Source organism: Peromyscus californicus, unplaced genomic scaffold, assembly GCF_007827085.1.
Source record: "Peromyscus californicus insignis strain IS unplaced genomic scaffold, ASM782708v3 Scaffold_21__1_contigs__length_65335640, whole genome shotgun sequence".
Lineage (NCBI taxonomy): Eukaryota > Metazoa > Chordata > Mammalia > Rodentia > Cricetidae > Peromyscus > Peromyscus californicus.
Window position 1 is genome coordinate 63,419,408 of NW_026294514.1, and position 17,679 is coordinate 63,437,086.

At 46.2% G+C, this 17,679-nt stretch overlaps 1 protein-coding gene across 1 annotated transcript; it reads left to right on the forward strand.

Annotated features, from left to right (window-relative positions):
* The first annotated feature begins 13,259 nt into the window (after nucleotides 1-13,259).
* Gpr55 (G protein-coupled receptor 55) lies at nucleotides 13,260-17,406 on the forward strand. The gene has a single exon (XM_052749317.1). It carries the CDS (start codon nucleotides 13,568-13,570, stop codon nucleotides 14,603-14,605), a length of 1,038 nt encoding a protein of 345 aa, XP_052605277.1. The 5' UTR covers nucleotides 13,260-13,567; the 3' UTR covers nucleotides 14,606-17,406.
* Nucleotides 17,407-17,679: the final 273 nt, after the last annotated feature.

The window sequence follows — 17,679 nt, forward strand, 5'->3', positions numbered from 1 at the left end:
TCCAGATTTGAGTCAAGACTGCAGGCCGGGGTGGGGGAAGCTCCCCAAAGGCAGCACAGGAGCCCTCTTGGCTTGCGTGACACCAACCTTCACTGGCCCACAGTCCACTCCCCCGAAATCTGCTGGGAAATCACCAAGCACCAGAGATTACATATTCTTAGGAGTCGGTCTTACAACCCCTGGGCAAGAGGTTCCTCATGAGCCACGGGTGGGTGTGGGAGCCAAGACCCAGCCGCTTATCGCTCGTATCATTTGCTTAGCCTCAGTTTACCTCTCTGGGGATGGAGGGTTATTAGTGTCCTTTTTACTGGCTCATGAGGGTAGTTAGACTTGGACCCTGGCAAGCAAGGATAGCTCAGACTGCTATCCTATAATGGGATCGTTCCTGAACTCCAGCCAAGCATCTCGTGGAAAGGCTGGGAGAGAAAACACACCAGCATTTAGAACCCTGAAAATTTTAAATTCTTCCTTGACAGTGAGGACAGGTCAGGAAATATCTGCCGGTCTGTCCTGGACTGGGCTTTGTGCTGTTCAAGATTGGGGTGGAGCAGGGGTGTGCTCAGTACCTCCATAGCCTCGTGGAAAGTTCTTCTCATCTCTACTTTGCTCCCCTGAGGGATCACTAGTCATTGCAACAGATCAGTCCACCTGCCTGCCTGCCTTTCATTCTTTCTTTAGTAAGACCCTCTCAAGGACGAGTTTCTGTGTGAGTTTGTGTTATATAGGCAAAGAAGACATGGTTCTCATCATGGCACCATTACTGGACAGCAGGGATACCTGCCCTGTTGCCCACAGGTGATTCCTAGTAGTCCCCACTTAACCAACAGAGGGCGAATCCTATGGGATGACCAGGAGCGTGGACGTTTGATGTGAGTCCCAGTTGGTCCCTCTCTGTCCCCCTGAATTTTTCCTCTACTTTTAGCATTTACTCTGTCCCACAGAGGAAGACAGAACTCCTTACGTTGCCAGGATGGCCTTGGACTCATGGCAATCTCCCTGCTTCAGTCTGCCGAGTGTTGAGACTACAGGCCTGAGCCACCGTGTTTAGCTGACCTTGGGCAGACTCTCTGAGCCTTATTTTCCCTTTGTAAAATGTGCACAATTCTCAGAGCATCCAGGATGTATTCCACCCTCTCTGTGGAGCACTCAGCACACAGCCAGTCAGATCTCCCTTCTCTAAACTACCCTCCACTCTCCCAGCCCCACTCACCTGCACTGCCTTGTGCGTGTGCGTGTGTGCGTGTGTGTGTGTGCGCGCCCGTGTGCGTGCGTGCGCGCATGCGTGTGTAGACACCAGAAGTCAATGTTTCAAGTTTTCCTTAACTGCTTTCCTCCTTATTTTTGGAGTCAGGGTCTCCCACTGAATTTGAAGCTCCCTGATTTGACTAGACTGGCTGGTCAGCAGCTTCAGGATCTTGTCTCTGTCTTCCCAGAGCTGGGATGAAAGGGGTACACCTAGTTTTTACGTGGGTGCTGAGGATCAAACTTGAGACCTCTTGCTTGTAAGGCGAGCGTTGTACTGACTGAGGCATCTCAGGTCCCCGCCTTGTGTCCTTGTACCCTGGTTTGCAGAAGCCGAGTGCAGGCACACTCATTTCTGCTGCTTTTGGGTTGGTATTTGCGTTCTAACTTGGGAATCTCCAGGACACTAGGGCTTCAAGCAAGGAAAATGCATGGCCGGCACTGGTCTAGAGAATACTTGTACCTCCTCCAGCTGAACTCCTGAAGCCATACCAGCTGGGCTTCCCCATGGTCGGCGGTGCCATCTCAGTCCAGACCCCTGGAGGTCTGTCTAGAGCAGTGGCTGGGCACTGGCTTGCTGCGGTCTAGGGGCTATCTTCTTGGCCTGCAAGCATTCTTGTGTGTGTACGCTGTCTCCGTTACCTGTGAGGTGTGGAAAATGCAGACCACTGTGGGGAAGGAGGTGTTGACAGTGTTGAGTCTTACAACTTTGGATTCTCAGTCTCAGCTGTGAAGATGCAGCTTCTGCCTGCCCTGGTGTGGCATATGGGGGCACCCTGGACACAGGGGCTACAGTTATCACTGTTCACATTGCTGTGTGGAGGAGCCGGTGGTAAGAGCTGGTGTGGTGGAGCTGACTCCAAACTCCTGGGACTAAGCAAGGTTTTATGGACAGGCAAGCACAGCCATGTCTCCTGATAGAGCCAGACGTGAACTAGAGCCCAGAGCCAACGCTTTCCTTGTGGTGGTACTTTTTCTCCTTATTGAACTTTAGAAAGCAGCACTATGTTGAGAAAAGATTCAATTTCAGGGCTAAAAACAAAAATATCCTGCGTCAAGAATGTATGTGACTTTTCTATGGTATTCTGGATAAACTGGCCTCCTGCTTTTGCTTGCCTACCTCTAATGTCAGGGAGCTCACTCACTCACAGTGAGGCCTCTTTGTTCTCAGCTGTACTTAGAGCAAAACAGGCCGGCTCCCTGAAGCACCCGGTGGCTACTCATCCTACAGCCATGTGAAGTCACAATGTGGACCGTGTCCTGAGCTCTGGAGGATGGGCTCTCCCCTCTATGGGTCAGGAGCTGGGCTCAACCTATCTGCTTCTTCTGGGTTCTGCAGCCCTTCTCCTGGAGGTCCTGCAACCAGCCAGCTTCGAGGCCCAGCGGGACTAGAGCCGAGAAAGGCAACTGCAGGCCCTGTTCCTCTTCTAAACTGTGTCAGGGTAGTCTTGGTTCACCTTGCTTCTTACTTTCCTGTCTGTATACAGGAAAGAAAATAAATTCTCATTTGCTGCAACTCCTTCTGTGTTTTGTGCATCTCTGTTTATTCCAATATTTCGGCCACACACTTCTGATTATATCTCTGACTCACGTTATTTAAGAGACTGTGATAGAAAACCTTCGAAGTGAATGAGAAGATGTGGAAAAGCCGCTTCTGTAATAGTCAAGGGTCTGTGGATGTGGGGTTCAGATGCTCCGATAAACCGTTTGTGGTCCCAGAAGGAGCGTCGAACCGCTTTGCTCTTGAGCACCGCCTGGACTCTGGAGTGGAGACGGAGCATGGGACCCTCCTGTCCACAGAGACTCCCTAACTTCAAACTCTGCTCCATCTTCTGTACGCTCTCCTGCGAACCGGGCTGGCCAGAGCTCGGCCGTCCATACTTGACTAATGACACTTTTAGGGTCAGTCACCACGGTCGCTAAATACAATCAGTTTTCCCTTCTCTTACTTTGCATCTCTGGCACATTCCCGTATTTCCTCACTGTGCTCACTGGAACATAAATTGAGTGTTTCATATCTCATTATTTGTCACAGCTATTACCACTGCAGGGTCTCTGCTACCCTGGCAGTTATTTTGACTAGAAAAAAAAATTTCCCATTTCTTTCTCTCTTCACATACTACAAGCCCGATGAAGAGAGGTAGAGCCATTTATTTTAGTGTGCCAGTGCCTTTTTGTTTTCTTGGTTTCTTACCCATAAAAGATACTTGGATTTTTAAGTGGATGCTCTTTGTCATAGAGGATATCGGTATTAAAATTATTTACTGTGTCTGTGTTAACATCAGGAGAGTTGTGCCCTCCCTTCTATATCGAGGCTATTTTTTCAATTTCGGTTTCATCAAAAAATTTCTCTTCTTTTTGTCTTTGCAAAGTAGATAAGATCACTTAACATAAATATCAAGTTGGAAAATTTCAAAACCCTGATGTTTGCATTAATATATTTTAATAGCTCACCAGACTTTGAGAGAATTATATTTTAGATATCTCCACTTTTACCCACTTTATTTATTTATTTTGAGATTGAGTCTCAAATAGCCCAAACTGGCCTCAACTGAGATCCTCCTAATTCAGTTTCCTGAGTGCTGGGATCACAGAAATGTACACTTCCACCTGGCTACAAAAAAAAGAAAAAAAGTTTAAAATAATGGATAAATTTGGAACTTTGTAGTCTGAGGCAACCTGGTCCACGTAGTGGACTCCAGGACAGTCAGAGCTACATGGAGAGACATTGTCTCCAACAAACAAAAAACAAAAGGATTCCCTCTGACCTGGGAAGGCGATGCCCCCTCCGCCGAGCGGGGCAGTTCAGAGCACAGGGCAGTTCAGAGCACAGGGCAGTTCAGTGCATCTCATCATTTTGTATGACTCTCACACCCTTGCCACACCTCGAGTTAATCGAGGCCACACTTGTTTCAAAAGCTACTTTTATCATTTACTGTTCTTGGTGCTGGGTATAATTTTTTAAGGAATCTTATGTTGTTTCTGTGTTTTCTTGTATCATTGTGTTAGAAATATGCATAAAAATTAATAAATAGAAAGCCTACCATCTAACTGCTAGAGTACAACGCTGTCTGGTATACGGAAATTTTTTTCTAGTTTTTTTTTTTTCTCTGTGTGTGGGTTTTTAAAAATCACAGTTGCAATCATTCTGAATGTATAATTTTATAGTTTGTGGGTTTTTATGTAACCTAGTCAGCATAAGCATAGCATCAGAAAATTTTCCATTGAGTAGATTTACTGTAGTGAAATCAGCCATTGCTTAGTATTTTAGTGAGTGCATTTTTTATTATTAGAAAAAAATGCCAAAAAGAACACATTTCTCTACATAACGTTTTTTTTTTTCTTTTACGTAGTTTGCTGAAAGTCTAAGAGTTACTACATAGAAAACTAATATGATTTTTGTGGCTTATGATTAATCAGATTTTCTAAGTTGTGTGCTATGTACTGGCTTGCATACTCATTTTAGTATTGGTGAGTCCTTGCTCGGCTTCTTAGGCTTGATAAACATTTTATCTCTCAGTAAATCCTTATCTGTGTCCTTTGCCTGTTTATCAAGCATCTCCTCCTAGAGAAAGGACATTGTTATCTAAAAAAAGAAAAAAAAATTGTTGCACTTTGTTTTAATATATTATTTTATTTTATATTTTATCTTAATTTTTAAAAGCAATTTTCTGTTCTGCAAAGCTGTGCTGTTCTTCGTTTTCTTTAAAATTTTTAAGAATTTATTTATTTTATCATTTTATGTGCATGAGTGTTTGCCTCCATGTGTCTGTACAGTGTGTACCAGGTGCTCACGGAGTTCAGAGGGGAGAGGACTTCTCATTCCCTGGGACTAGAGTTATGGAGGAGTGGGGGCCGCCGTGGGGGGCTGGGAACTGAACCTGGGTCTTTTGTAAGAGCAACAAGTGCTCTTAACCATTGAGCCAACTCTTTAGATGCTCCCCACTTCCACCCCACCACCTCGCTCTTTCTTCCTTTTTGGGGGGATTGTACCTTGGGCCTTGCCTTCCACCCTCCGCATCTTCTGACTATTAAATTTTCATCTGGCTTTCCCCTCTGCTTCGATCTTTGTCAAATGCAGTTCCTTAACGAGTCTGAGTGTCCTTAGCTGCCTACCGTGGGGTGAAGACAAGTTACTTCTTACCAACGTGATCTAATAGTCTCAACTCACTGGACTGCGCCTTTGTTACTGATTTTTTTTCAGGGGTGGAGGATGCCTCATTTTATCTGCCAAATGTACATTATCCGGGATATCTGAGTGCTGGTGTCTGATTTCAATAAGAATACTTTTATTATTATTTTACCATTAAACACAAAGTTGCTACGGTATCAGTAAGTTACTCCTTATCATTCTGAGGAGCACTTTCTATCTCTTCATTTAATTAACTGTCATACTAACTGTCATGGAAAACTATGTACATAAGCTTTTCATTTCACTTTAATGATGTGATCACAACACTAGGCGTTGTCCCAGTTGGAACTAGTTTCTATTTCTGCCACGGATCTGACTTATTTACAGGGTTTATAATTGCAATAGACTGAACTCTCCCTGGTAGCCTCTCAGTTAGGACGGCTGCATATATAAGCTGGTTTTTCTCTTTTATGCTTCACATATCAAGTTTGACAGCAGACACTCATTAATGTTATCCTGTATTCTGACATAGTTCATAGTGCATGGGGGTCACCAGTTGCTTGAAACGCTGAAGTACGTACGTGCTGGATTCCTGAGCAATCTTTGATGGCACGCTGTTTCTTTCACAATTACTAGTCTAGTGGATGCTTCTCCTTCTTGTTCAGTTCTGGTAACTGGTGCTTTGTGCTGTCAGTCTTCAGCTGTGAGGTTTTGCATGGTTGCACACGGCGGACAGTGTTTCTTGCTGTAGTTTTCTCCTTCCTCTCTGAGCTCTAGATAAACATTTCAGTTTGCTTTCTTGATCATAGCGGAGGATTACATTAGACATACGTCCATGGTTTAGGGCAGTGTCTGCCCCTAACCTACCTGTTACACTTCTGGATTCTGGTATTTCTGTTTTATCTTTATTTTTTACTCCTGATTTCCTTGGGACTCTTTTCCTCCACTTTTCTAAATGCTCAAGTGGATTGCTTAATTCACTTATTTAGTTTTCCCCTCCCCTTTTTTCCTCTTTAAAAAAATTATATATATATATAAATTATATATATATATATATATATATATATATATATATATATATATATAAATTATAACAGCCAGGGCAATATATTTGCCTCCAAATGGCTTGGACTGCATCATGTGAATTAACTTTTAAATAACAAATCAAAAAGTCTTGCATTTGTGACTACATCTCAAGTGCTTTCTTCCTGGTTTTCACTTTAGTTTTAAACAGCCAATTACTTTTCTTCTATACTTTTTGTTTGTGGTCAGAGAATATAGACAACACGATTTCTGCCTTGGCTTTTTGTTTTGTTTGGCCTTGTTTTTTGAGACAGGCTCTCACGATGTAGCTTGGCTGGTCAGGAACTCTCTAAGTAGACCAGAGTATGTATGTATGTATCTATGTATCCATGTATGTCCTCAACTTCAAAGATATCCACCTGCCTCTACCTCCCAAATGCTGGGATTAAAGGCATACATACACAACCACACCGGGCCTACCTTAGTGTTTTGATGGGTGTTTTATTCTTGGTAGACAGATAATCCATTTTGGCTAATGTTTTTTGGGTATATAAGGGTAAAAAGGTTACTTATTTGCTTAAAACCAGACTCATGAACTATTGAGTAGTATCAACTATACTGTACATTTAATTTTATTCTGATTTGTTTTTTTTCTGCTTGATCTGTTTGACTCTGTTAAAGTCTCTGCACCATTCCCCTTGGTTAGCACACCTCTAAATTCTGTCTTTATCTGCTTCTGTACTGTGCGGTTTGTGCAGAAGACTGTATGCTGGCCTTCACAGTTCTATCTTCCTTTTCTTCTTTTATTTTGTTTATGAGGTACTGGAACTTCAACCTAAGGCCTGGACATACCAGGCAAATAAATGCTTTACCGCTGAACTACACTCCCAGCGTGTATTTTTCCCTTTATTAATCAAAAACAACCCTTTTCTCCCCTTTTTGTTTACATGCATTTTTTTTTTTTTTTTTTTTTTTGGTTTTTCGAGACAGGGTTTCTCTGTGTAGCTTTGCGCCTTTCCTGGAACTCGCTTTGGAGACCAGGCTGGCCTCGAACTCACAGAGATCCGCCTGGCTCTGCCTCCCGAGTGCTGGGATTAAAGGCGTGCGCCACCACCGCCCGGCTGTTTACATGCATTTTATTAGCGGGTATCTGTTGTGCAAAGTAGTAGGTTTTATTATGCCAGCTTCACACACAAGTAGAGTGTCTTTTAGTCCCATCACACTCCTCCACACTCGCCTCTCCTCCCCTCTTTTCCCCCAGGTGCCTTCCCAATGCTGGGGTGATTATTCCTGGGGCTCCAGAGCTTGCTTGTTTGTTTTCTTTGTTGTCATGGGACTGTCACACTGAACACGGTGGTACTTGTGTGCCCTTGATAAGAGAAGAGTTGAATAATATTTCTGGTTGGTTGTTATTGATTTTTTTGTTTTATAGGATTTCACTATGAAGCCCTAGCTGGCTTAGAACTCGATCTGTAGCCCAGGCTGACCTTGAACTCACAGAGATCCACCTGCCTCTGCCTCCCAAGTGCTGGGATCAAAGGCGTGTGCCACCACTGCCCGGCTTGAATAATATTTTTTTTAACTGAACTGAGAATGTTGGAAGAGAGCAGTTTGGATGTTTGATATTTACCATCATTTCTGTGCTTAGCTTCTCTCCTGGTTATATTTACTCTGTGTGAATAGTCTGATGTTTTCATTTCTTTCTCTTTGGTGATTTTGAAGATAGATGTTCTGTTTTGACCACGGAGCTTAGCAAGTGTCAATCATACATAACAGGTTTCACTATGACATTTTCAGATATATTCAGGTATTTTGATCATATTCACCCCCATTATCTCATGCATCCTGCTGATTCCCCTTTCTCTTCTCAGCCAGCACCCGCCCCCTTCTGCTCTCACAGATACCTATTTTTAGTACTCAGTGGTCACTTGAAGGTTCTTTTTTAAAAATCCTTCATTTGGTGAAAAGGCTCAGTGAGTAAAGGTGCTTGCAGGCAAGCCTGACACCCCGAGTTCAATCCCAGGGAACCCACATGGGAGAAGGAGGGAAGCCAGTCGCATAAGTTGCCCTGTGGCCTCCACACACATGCTGTGGCACATGCACACACACACACACACACACACACACACACACACACACACACACACATTGTAAATATAAAAATTAAAATCGTATATATACTTTCTGCTTTGTTCGCTGTCAGCTTCTTGGATCGCTGTCAGTCTAGCGCTGGTTTAGCATCTGCTTCTGACTTGGAGGGACTCAACCGCCTACAGTGTGGTCTGTGGATTGCTGCAGGTCTGGGTTGGCTGGAACTGAAGGTCACAGTTCCAGGCCTTAGGTTAAACATGAGCTAGTCTTCATAAGTGACTTCTCTTCTCGAAGGATAGCTGTTTTGTCTCTTTCCCAGAGTACATTTATGCCTTTTATCATATTCCTGTGAAGACCCAGTTTTTTTTTAAAGATTCTTAAAAAAAAAAAAAAAAAAAGATGGGGCTGGAGAGATGGCTCAGTGGTTAAGAGCACTGGCTGCTCTTCCAAAGGTCCTGAGTTCAATTCCCAGCAACCACATGGTGGCTCACAACCATTTGTAATGAGATCTGGTGCCCTGTTCTGGCCTGCAGGGATACATGCAGGCAGAACACTGTACACATAATAAATAAATCTTTAAAAAAAATCCTCAACTCCCTCAAAGTTAAGAAAAAAAAATCAACCTCCTAAAACTTAAGAAAACAAAGATATATTCGTTTTCATTTTATGTGTATGAGACTTTGCTGCTTATATATGTGTACCACAGGCCAGAAGAGGGTGTCTGATCTGCAGGGGAGTTACAGACCATTGTGAATCTCCATGTGGGTGCTGGGAAATGAACACAAGTCCTCTGTATGAGCAGCAAGTGCTCTTAACCACTGAGCCATCACTTCAGCCCCCCCTTTGAATAGTTTTTAAAAGATGAATTCCCCTCGACCCTCAGAGGGAATTGTGAGGATTAATATTTCAGCCCCTCCAATCATCTTGCCATTAGCTGGAAGTAATTTTTTTCAACCTGATTCCTTTATGTCTGTTTGCAGAGAGTGCATCTTCTAGCTTCAAAGATCACCTTCTGACAAGGCCCCATTTGAAGTCTTTCAGTAACTTAAATGGGACCTTTAGGGTAGTTCTACTGGGGGTGGCAACAGCTGAATCTTGTCTATTACACACACACATACACACACACACACACACACACACACACACACACACACACGCACACGCACACGCACACGCACGCACAAGTCTCAGTGTAGACACATCCCAGCAGCCTTGATCAAAACTTTTTTTTTTTTTTTTTTTTTTGGTTTTTCGAGACAGGGTTTCTCTGTGTAGCTTTGCGCCTTTCCTGGAACTCGCTTTGGAGACCAGGCTGGCCTCGAACTCACAGAGATCCGCCTGGCTCTGCCTCCCGAGTGCTGGGATTAAAGGCGTGCGCCACCACCGCCCGGCGATCAAAACTTTTGACAGACCAATTTTCTCCTTTTGTTGTCTGTTGTTCCTCTCTTCCCTCCCTCCTTCCCTCCCAACCTTCTTTTCCTCTTGCAGATGGTTTCACTGTATTGTGCAGTCCAGTCTTGAACTCCTGAGCTCCAGTGGTCCTCTTGCTGATGTACGTGTGTAGGCCCATGGTCAATGTCAGGTGTCTTTTCTCAATCTTTCTCTACCTTTACGTTTTGAGACAGGGTCTCTCACTGGAATTGAAGCTCAGGAGGGCTGGCCACAGGCTTCAGGGATCCACCTGTCTCCGCCCTGCACCAAAGCTGGGGTTACAGGCACACACCACTATGCTGGGCCTTTTTTGGTGGGTTATGGGGATCCGAACTCAGGGCCTTGTGCTCGTATGGCAGGTACTTTACCAATGAGCCATCTCCCCAAGTCCCAAACTTTTCTTTCTTTCTGATTTGGTGGGTTCATCCCTGGAGTTTTCCGTTTTTGTTTTTTCTTCTTTTTGCTTATCTTAGCAGTTCTTGGTTTTCTGCTGTCTGTGATCTCAAAGGCAATTGTTGTAGGCTTATTGTCTTTGTTGTTGTGACATTGTCCTTTTGGTCCTGCAATGGACTTGGGGCTGCTTCTGTCACCATCCTGAAGTTCACCTTGCAGCTTCCAAGTCACACTGGCTGTTTTTGAGATTGGCGTGTGGCACTCTGAGCGTTTTTGTCAGGAGGAAACAGCCTGCCGTTTTGCATTTCTTTTTTTTTTTGAGCTGAGGATGGAACCCAGGGCCAGCAGAGTTACATGGGAGACCTGAACTCGAGATCTTTGCTGGAAATTCCACGGCACAGCCCTAGGAGGCACTTACTACATCATAGGGGTCTTGCATTAGTTGGGGTTACTATTGCTGCGATGAAACACCAATACCAAAAGCAACTTGGGGAGGAAAGGGTTTATTTCACTCATGGTTCCATATAACATGTTCATCATCAAAAGCAGTGAGGGCAGGAACTCAAGCAGAACAGGAACCTGAATGCAGGCAGGAGCTGATGCAGAGGCCGTTGAGAGGTGCTGCTTACGGCCTTGTTTCCCATAGCTTGCTCAGCCTGCTTTCTTATAGAACCCAGAACCACCAACCCAGGGATGGCTCCACCCACAATGGGCTGGGCCCTCCCCCATCAAACATTAATTAAGGAAATGCCTTACAGGCTTGCCTACAGCCTGATCTTATTCTCAATTGAGGTTCCCTCCTCTCAGATAACTTTAGCTGGATCAAATTGACATAAAACTAGCCAGCACAGGTCTAAAGCACTCATCATGGGAGAGATGCTCTCTTGGGTCTCTGTGACATAACCTAAGAAAAGTTCATACACAGGAAAGCACAAGACTCTTAAGAAGCCAAGTCAAGTGGTGTGCCTTAAATGTTTAACAGATAACACTCAATAAAGGGTCTGTCTGTCTGTCTATGAATATGTCTAGATGTCTATATGTATAGCTTTTCTTTTCTTTTTCTTTTTCTTTTTATTTTTTTTGGTTTTCCGAGACAGGGTTTCTCTGTGTAGTTTTGCGCCTTTCCTGGATCTCGCTTTGGAGACCAGGCTGGCCTCGAACTCACAGAGATTCGCCTGCCTCTGCCTCCCAAGTGCTGGGACTAAAGGCGTGCGCACCACCGCCCGGCTAGCTTTTCTTTTAAATAGGTGTTACAAAGAGTTTGTGAATTGTATTCCACTTAGGAACTTTAAAATATCCAAATTTGGGGCTGGGGTGGGATGAGGTAGAGGTCAATGGGTAAAGCGTTTGTGTGTGAGTGCAGATCCGAGTTCCCATGCCCCGCACTCACATAAAAGCTAGGCACAGTGGAGGACATCTGTAGCCCCAGTGAGTTCCAGGTTCAGTTAGAGACTCTGTCTCAAAAAACAAATGAAGGGGGGTGGGGAAGGTGGAGAGTGACAGAGAACTCTCGACACCTCCTTTGCCTCCACACCTGCACACACAATCTACACACATGCATAGACCTCCACCACTCCCCACCCAAAAACGTCCAGATCTTTTCCTTTCCCATGTTCCCTAGAAAGCTGTAGTAATGAGAAAAAGCCAAGGAGTGGGAGTTCTCTTGGCAGCGACGAGGTAGCAAAGAAATAAGCCGCAAGGATGTGTGATGTGGAATTCTTTGTGACCCAGGAAGACACTTGGAAGTCTAAATGTTTGTTAATAGGCTTCTGGTTGAGTGCGTGGTGTTCAATCTACAGAATAAATTCAGGGGGAGGCTATTAGAGAGAGAGAATTGAGTCACAGATACTCATATGAAACAATTTCTAAGAAATATTGTTCACTGGAAAAGCAAGGGACAAAACCGTAGCTAGAAAGGTTGTTTTTTTTTTTTTTTTATTTCAAAGACACCATACTTATGTACAGGTATGAAAATATAACTAGAAACTCCTGGAGAAAATTTGCAAGCAGCTGTTACACATGGTTACCTCTGGACAGTGGAGGCATGTGCTTTTGGATTCTTTGGATATTTTATTGAATGCCCAAATTGCTCTTTCAGCTATAAAAAAATTCTAATAAATAACATAAGCTAAAAGCAACATCCTGACCACAGGTACAAGGTTCTCTCTGGTGGTAGACCGCATCGACACCCCTTCTCTGCATCTTGGGCTCTCTCTCCCGGTAGCCAGGACCTTGGGGACCGTGAAGGTGGGACAGAAATAGAGTTGGAGCAGCCTTAGCTGCACTTGTCCCCCAGGTGTACATTTTATTCAATTAGTTTTATATTTATGTGCATGAGCATTTTTCTTCCATGTATGTATATGCATGAGCATGTTTGATGCCTGTAGAGGTCAGAAGAGCGAGTTGGATCCTCTGGAACCGGAGGTAGTCAGTTGTGAGCCTCCATGTGGGTCCTGAGAATCAAACTCAGGTCCTCTGCAAGAGCAGCCGTGCTCTTAACCATGGAGCCACCTCTCTAGTCCCAGGTTTTTTAAATTTAAATTTATATTTTTAGATGGTTTCAGTATGTATTACTGTCTGGCCAACCTCAAACTCATCTCTGTGCCTGCTTCTGCCTCCTTCGTGCTGGGATTAAAGGTGTGTGCCCCCACAGCTAGCTTAAAATCTGTAGCCCTGGCCAGAATTCACCGTCTTCTTACTTCAGCCCCTTCAGCATATCTACCAGTATGTGCTGCTACAATGGACTCCTTTCCTTCCTTCCTTCCTTCCTTCCTTCCTTCCTTCCTCCCTCCCTCCCTCCCTCCCTCCCTCCCTCCCTCCCTCCCTCCCTTCCTTCCTTCTTTCTTTTTTTAAAAAATTTATTTTGCATGTTTGTGTGTGTGTGTGTGTGTGTGTGTGTGTGTGTGTGCGCGCGCACGCGTGTGCGCGTGCGCGTGCTGCTCAGAGGTTGATAGCAGGTGTTTCCTTCAATCACCCTTCACTTTATATACTGAGGCAGGATCTCTTTCCTTAAACTCAGAGCTCACCAGTTTACCAATTTGGCTACTCTAGTTAACCAACTTGTTCCAGGAAGCTTGGTCTCTTCCCATGAAACAGTATGATGAGTGGGCCACTCTGCTCATTCAGTGTTTTGGGGGGTTCTGGGGACCTAAATTCCAGCCTTCATACTTTCATAGCAAATGCTTTGCCCCCAAGCCATCTCCCAGCCCCTGCTCTGTGTTTATTACTTGCAGTGCATTAAGAATGGATTGCTAAATGCTCATCCTTCTCCACCAAGTTGTTTTAATTGTCCATCAGTTCAAGGGAGTGAGAGGAACTCTCTTCTCTACTGTTGGTGTTGCAGGCAGGAACATGAGCCGACTAGACACAAGTAGCAACTGCTCGTTCGATGCCGTGGATAAGCTGATGAGTACCTTGCAGCTGGCCGTCCACATCCCAACCTTCCTCCTCGGCCTGGTCCTCAATCTCTTGGCCATCAGAGGCTTCAGCACCTTCCTGAAGAAGCGGCAGCTGGAATACATGGCCACTTCCATCTACATGATTAACTTGGCTGTCTTCGACCTGCTGCTTGTGCTCTCGCTCCCATTCAAGATGGCCCTGCCGCAGGTGGAATCCCCTTCCTCAGTCCTCTGCACTCTGGTGGAGTGCCTCTACTTCATCAGCATGTACGGGAGTGTCTTCACCATCTGCTTCATCAGCCTGGACAGGTTCCTAGCCATCCAGTACCCACTCCTGGTCAGCCACCTCCGGTCCCCCAGGAAAACCTTTGGGATCTGCTGCATCCTCTGGGTCCTGGTATGGATTGGAAGCATCCCTATCTACACTTTCCACAGGGAGGAGAAATACAAATGCTTCCACAACATGTCTGACAGCACCTGGAGTGCCAAGGTCTTCTTCCCCCTGGAGATCTTTGGCTTCCTCCTTCCCATGGGCATCATGGGCTTTTGTTCCTATAGGAGCATTCACATTCTGCTGGGCCGCTCGGACTACACCCAGAGAGCCTGCATCTGGACCATTGCTACCAACCTTGTCATCTTCGTGGTCTCCTTCCTCCCAGTGCACTTGGGTTTCTTCCTGCAGTACCTGGTGAGGAACGGCTTCATCTCGGAGTGCAGGGTCAAGCAGAGCATCAGCCTGTTCCTGCAGCTGTCCCTGTGTTTCTCCAACATCAACTGCTGCCTTGACGTTTTCTGCTATTACTTTGTCATCAAAGAATTCCGCATGGGCATCAAGGCCCACCGGCCCTCCACAGTCCAGCTGGTCCACCAGGACACCACAAGCAGCAGGGGTTAAGGGAAGGGACCCCTCTCAAGGGAAGGAAATCCCGATCCCAAATTCTCATAAGGAACATCCAGTGCTTCTTTGACACTCGCTAAGTACCAACTTTGTTCTTTATACCCCTAAGACCTTTCCACAGCACCTGGACGCCTGACATATGTCACGCTTGTTTGGGGTTTGCTAAAGAACCAGGTGACTTCTTCATTTCTAAGTCCAAAATGTGTGAAGCAGAAGAATCGAAAAAGAAAATGTCACTTTAAAAGTCTGTTTCTCAGCTTTCCCGTCTTTCCGTTCTGTTGGAAGAGTCCAGAAGGGAAGAGAGGGATGGAGAAAGGATTAGGGCAGGGAATCAAGAGCATTTTGGTGGAGATACAGGGATGGAGAAATATGCCTTCAAGATGGAGAGAGCTTACACTTCTTCTCCAGACCCTTCTGAAGCTCTGTTGACAATGACCTCACAGAAATCATGACAAAGAGGGCTTTTAGGGGCTGAGCAAATTCCCTTCCGGCCCTAGAAAGGCACAAGAGGCCAGCCAAACCTCCTCATGCCCCTGAGGAGGATTAGGTGGAGGGAGGGGGCTGTGTGAAGCAGGTCATGGGGAATCAGGAGTCACTGTGGGGCCAATGGGGGCAGAGTGGGAAGGAACTAGAAAATACCCAGGGAAGGAAAGAGACACAAGGAGCTGGAACTGGACGTCCCCTCTCCTGCTGCTATCCAGTAGTAGTGCTATCCCAGGGCTAAGATAGCCTAGAAATAATAGCTGTCTTGAAGGTGACCAGCCTTCTATCTTGGACAGCCTTGAACTAGTTCATCAGACCAATATGAAGGGGATGAGAGAGGATTGGTCTTAACTCGGGTCAGCCATAGCAGCATGAAGAAGCTGTCCTTATTGGGTCCTTGTTGGGCAGCTGGCACTGGTGACACCGTCTAGGACGCTGGCCAGGAACTGGAGGGGAGGAGGGGGCTTTCTTCACTGGGCAGCACAAAGCCTGGATTGGAGGAGGGTGGTGATCTCCGGCCGCCCGCCGGTTCCTGGAGGGAAGCTGTAGACAGCTGAATCAGTGTTGGAGCTTCAGCGGCTCTTCTCACCCTGGGGCGGGAGATCACAGTGACAGCTGACAGCCTGGCTTGCGATGACTCAGCTGCTCCAGAGAGTGAAGTGATAGAAGGATAAATTGTGGGGTGTTTTTGCAAGACGGAAGGAGTGGGATGAGAAGAAACCCATGAGACTTCACATGAATAAGACACAGGTCTTTAGGAAGAGACACGGGCAGCCGCAGCCCTAACTAACAGATCCCACAGGATAAGAGGCTGGGCGAGGGGTGGAGACATGGGGAAGAATGGGGGAAGACAGAGGTGTGGCTCTAATCCGGCATCTACCCACAGAGCAGAAGCTGGAGGTGAGCAAGGATGTAGGAGGGAGGGAGAGGAGGGAAGGAAAAGGAGGAGAGGAGGAAGGGAGATGGGCAGGAAGGGCTGAGCCAGGGAGGGATAGGAAAGGTGAGGAGTGAGGGTAGAGGCCCAGCAGCTTCCACCTGAGAATCTGTCATTCCCCTTGGATTGGAGACCCTGGAAGGGCAGGTACTTCCAGGCCAGGGTGGCTGTGGCAGTGTTTAGGTGGCACTGTGGAGCCACCTGTGGGCCACTGAAGGAAGAGTTAAGGAAGAGAATTAAGGAGGAGTGAGCTTTCTAGGACCGGAGTCCCACCTCAGGGCTGGGCCTCCGGGAATGAGGGTCCCAGCCTTGGGTGCTGTTTTCTCACACCAGAGATACCATGCATCACACTGAGACAGCCTGACTGTCACCTACAGCAGAGCATTTGGGGCCGCTTTGGGTTAGTCCATGACTGGGTAGGTCTTGGGACCACCTTCTCCAGGTTCTCTCTGTTTACAGAGCTGTTAGCCCACCCACAGTCAAATAGTGTGCAAGTCTGCCTGCCAGGCAGGCTTCCCCCAGCAAAGGCTTAGCAAGCCTGACTACCCACCATCCCCATCGACGACCCAAGCTAAAACCTGGTGTGTGTCTAGCAAGACTCTATGGTGGGAAGGGCTTCGTGTCCCCAAGAGGACCATTACCAAAAGGGCAGGGAGTCTAGAGCCATAAACTGAGCAACGGTAAGGACAAGGTCCCTGGAGGGGTACAGCAGTGTCAGATTGGTGTGGTGACTCTGGACCTGGAGATAGGGAAGAACAGGACTTGAGAACGCCCTGATTCATTCCAAAATAGTGAGTGAAGGGAAGGCAATTCTTGACTTTTCCCTTGGAGACTTACTTGGGTGTGTCCAGACTCAGGTCATCAGTCCTATGGGTCCTCAACTGGCAATTGGCCCAGCAGTACAGGAAATGGGAGGGCCAGTGTTAGAGTTGGCATGCAGCAGATTGCCACCAGTGAGTGAGGGAAATCTAGGACTTAGTTGTGGAAAAAGCCCAGATTCCTGTTACTAACTAATTAGAAGCTATTGTTTAACCATGAATATGACCTTATTTGTACCCGGGCTGGAAAACATTAGCCAAATGTACAGTTGTGAAATCTAGCAAAATTAATTGGAAAACCAATTTAACATGATTTACCAAATAAATAATTTCATTCAATGCATTATGACCTTGTCTTGGGCTTCAATTTCTGGTTCCAGAGAAGAACCGGTTTCTCATGGCCCCTGCTAAGGGATTCAACAATCTTGGTCCCTTTACCAGCCCCTGGGCCCCAAGTATGATGTCATAGAGTACCTATCTCAGGTGTGCAGCTGGTCCTCCCAATTCGTTAGGAGCTAGACCCTAGGGGGTCTAGCTGGGGGCGGGGGTGTCTAGTGGCAGTCACGTGGGTGCTCGGTTGTCTGCGGTAGCCACTGAGTCTCACAGACCGCACACACCTGGCCCCAGTCCTCTTCAGCTGCTCCTCCATCTTGTCCCACACAACACTGGCTCTGTGTACGAGGGGCCTAGCCCAAGAGGCCTTTTGACCGCACGTCCTCCAATGGTAATGCTTCCTTCTCTGGCCAGTTACAGTATAGGTCTACCTTTCCTCATGGGGAACTCCTCCTCACCTACCACAGCCCCTGACAGGCATGGCCCGATAGGTTTAGGCCTAA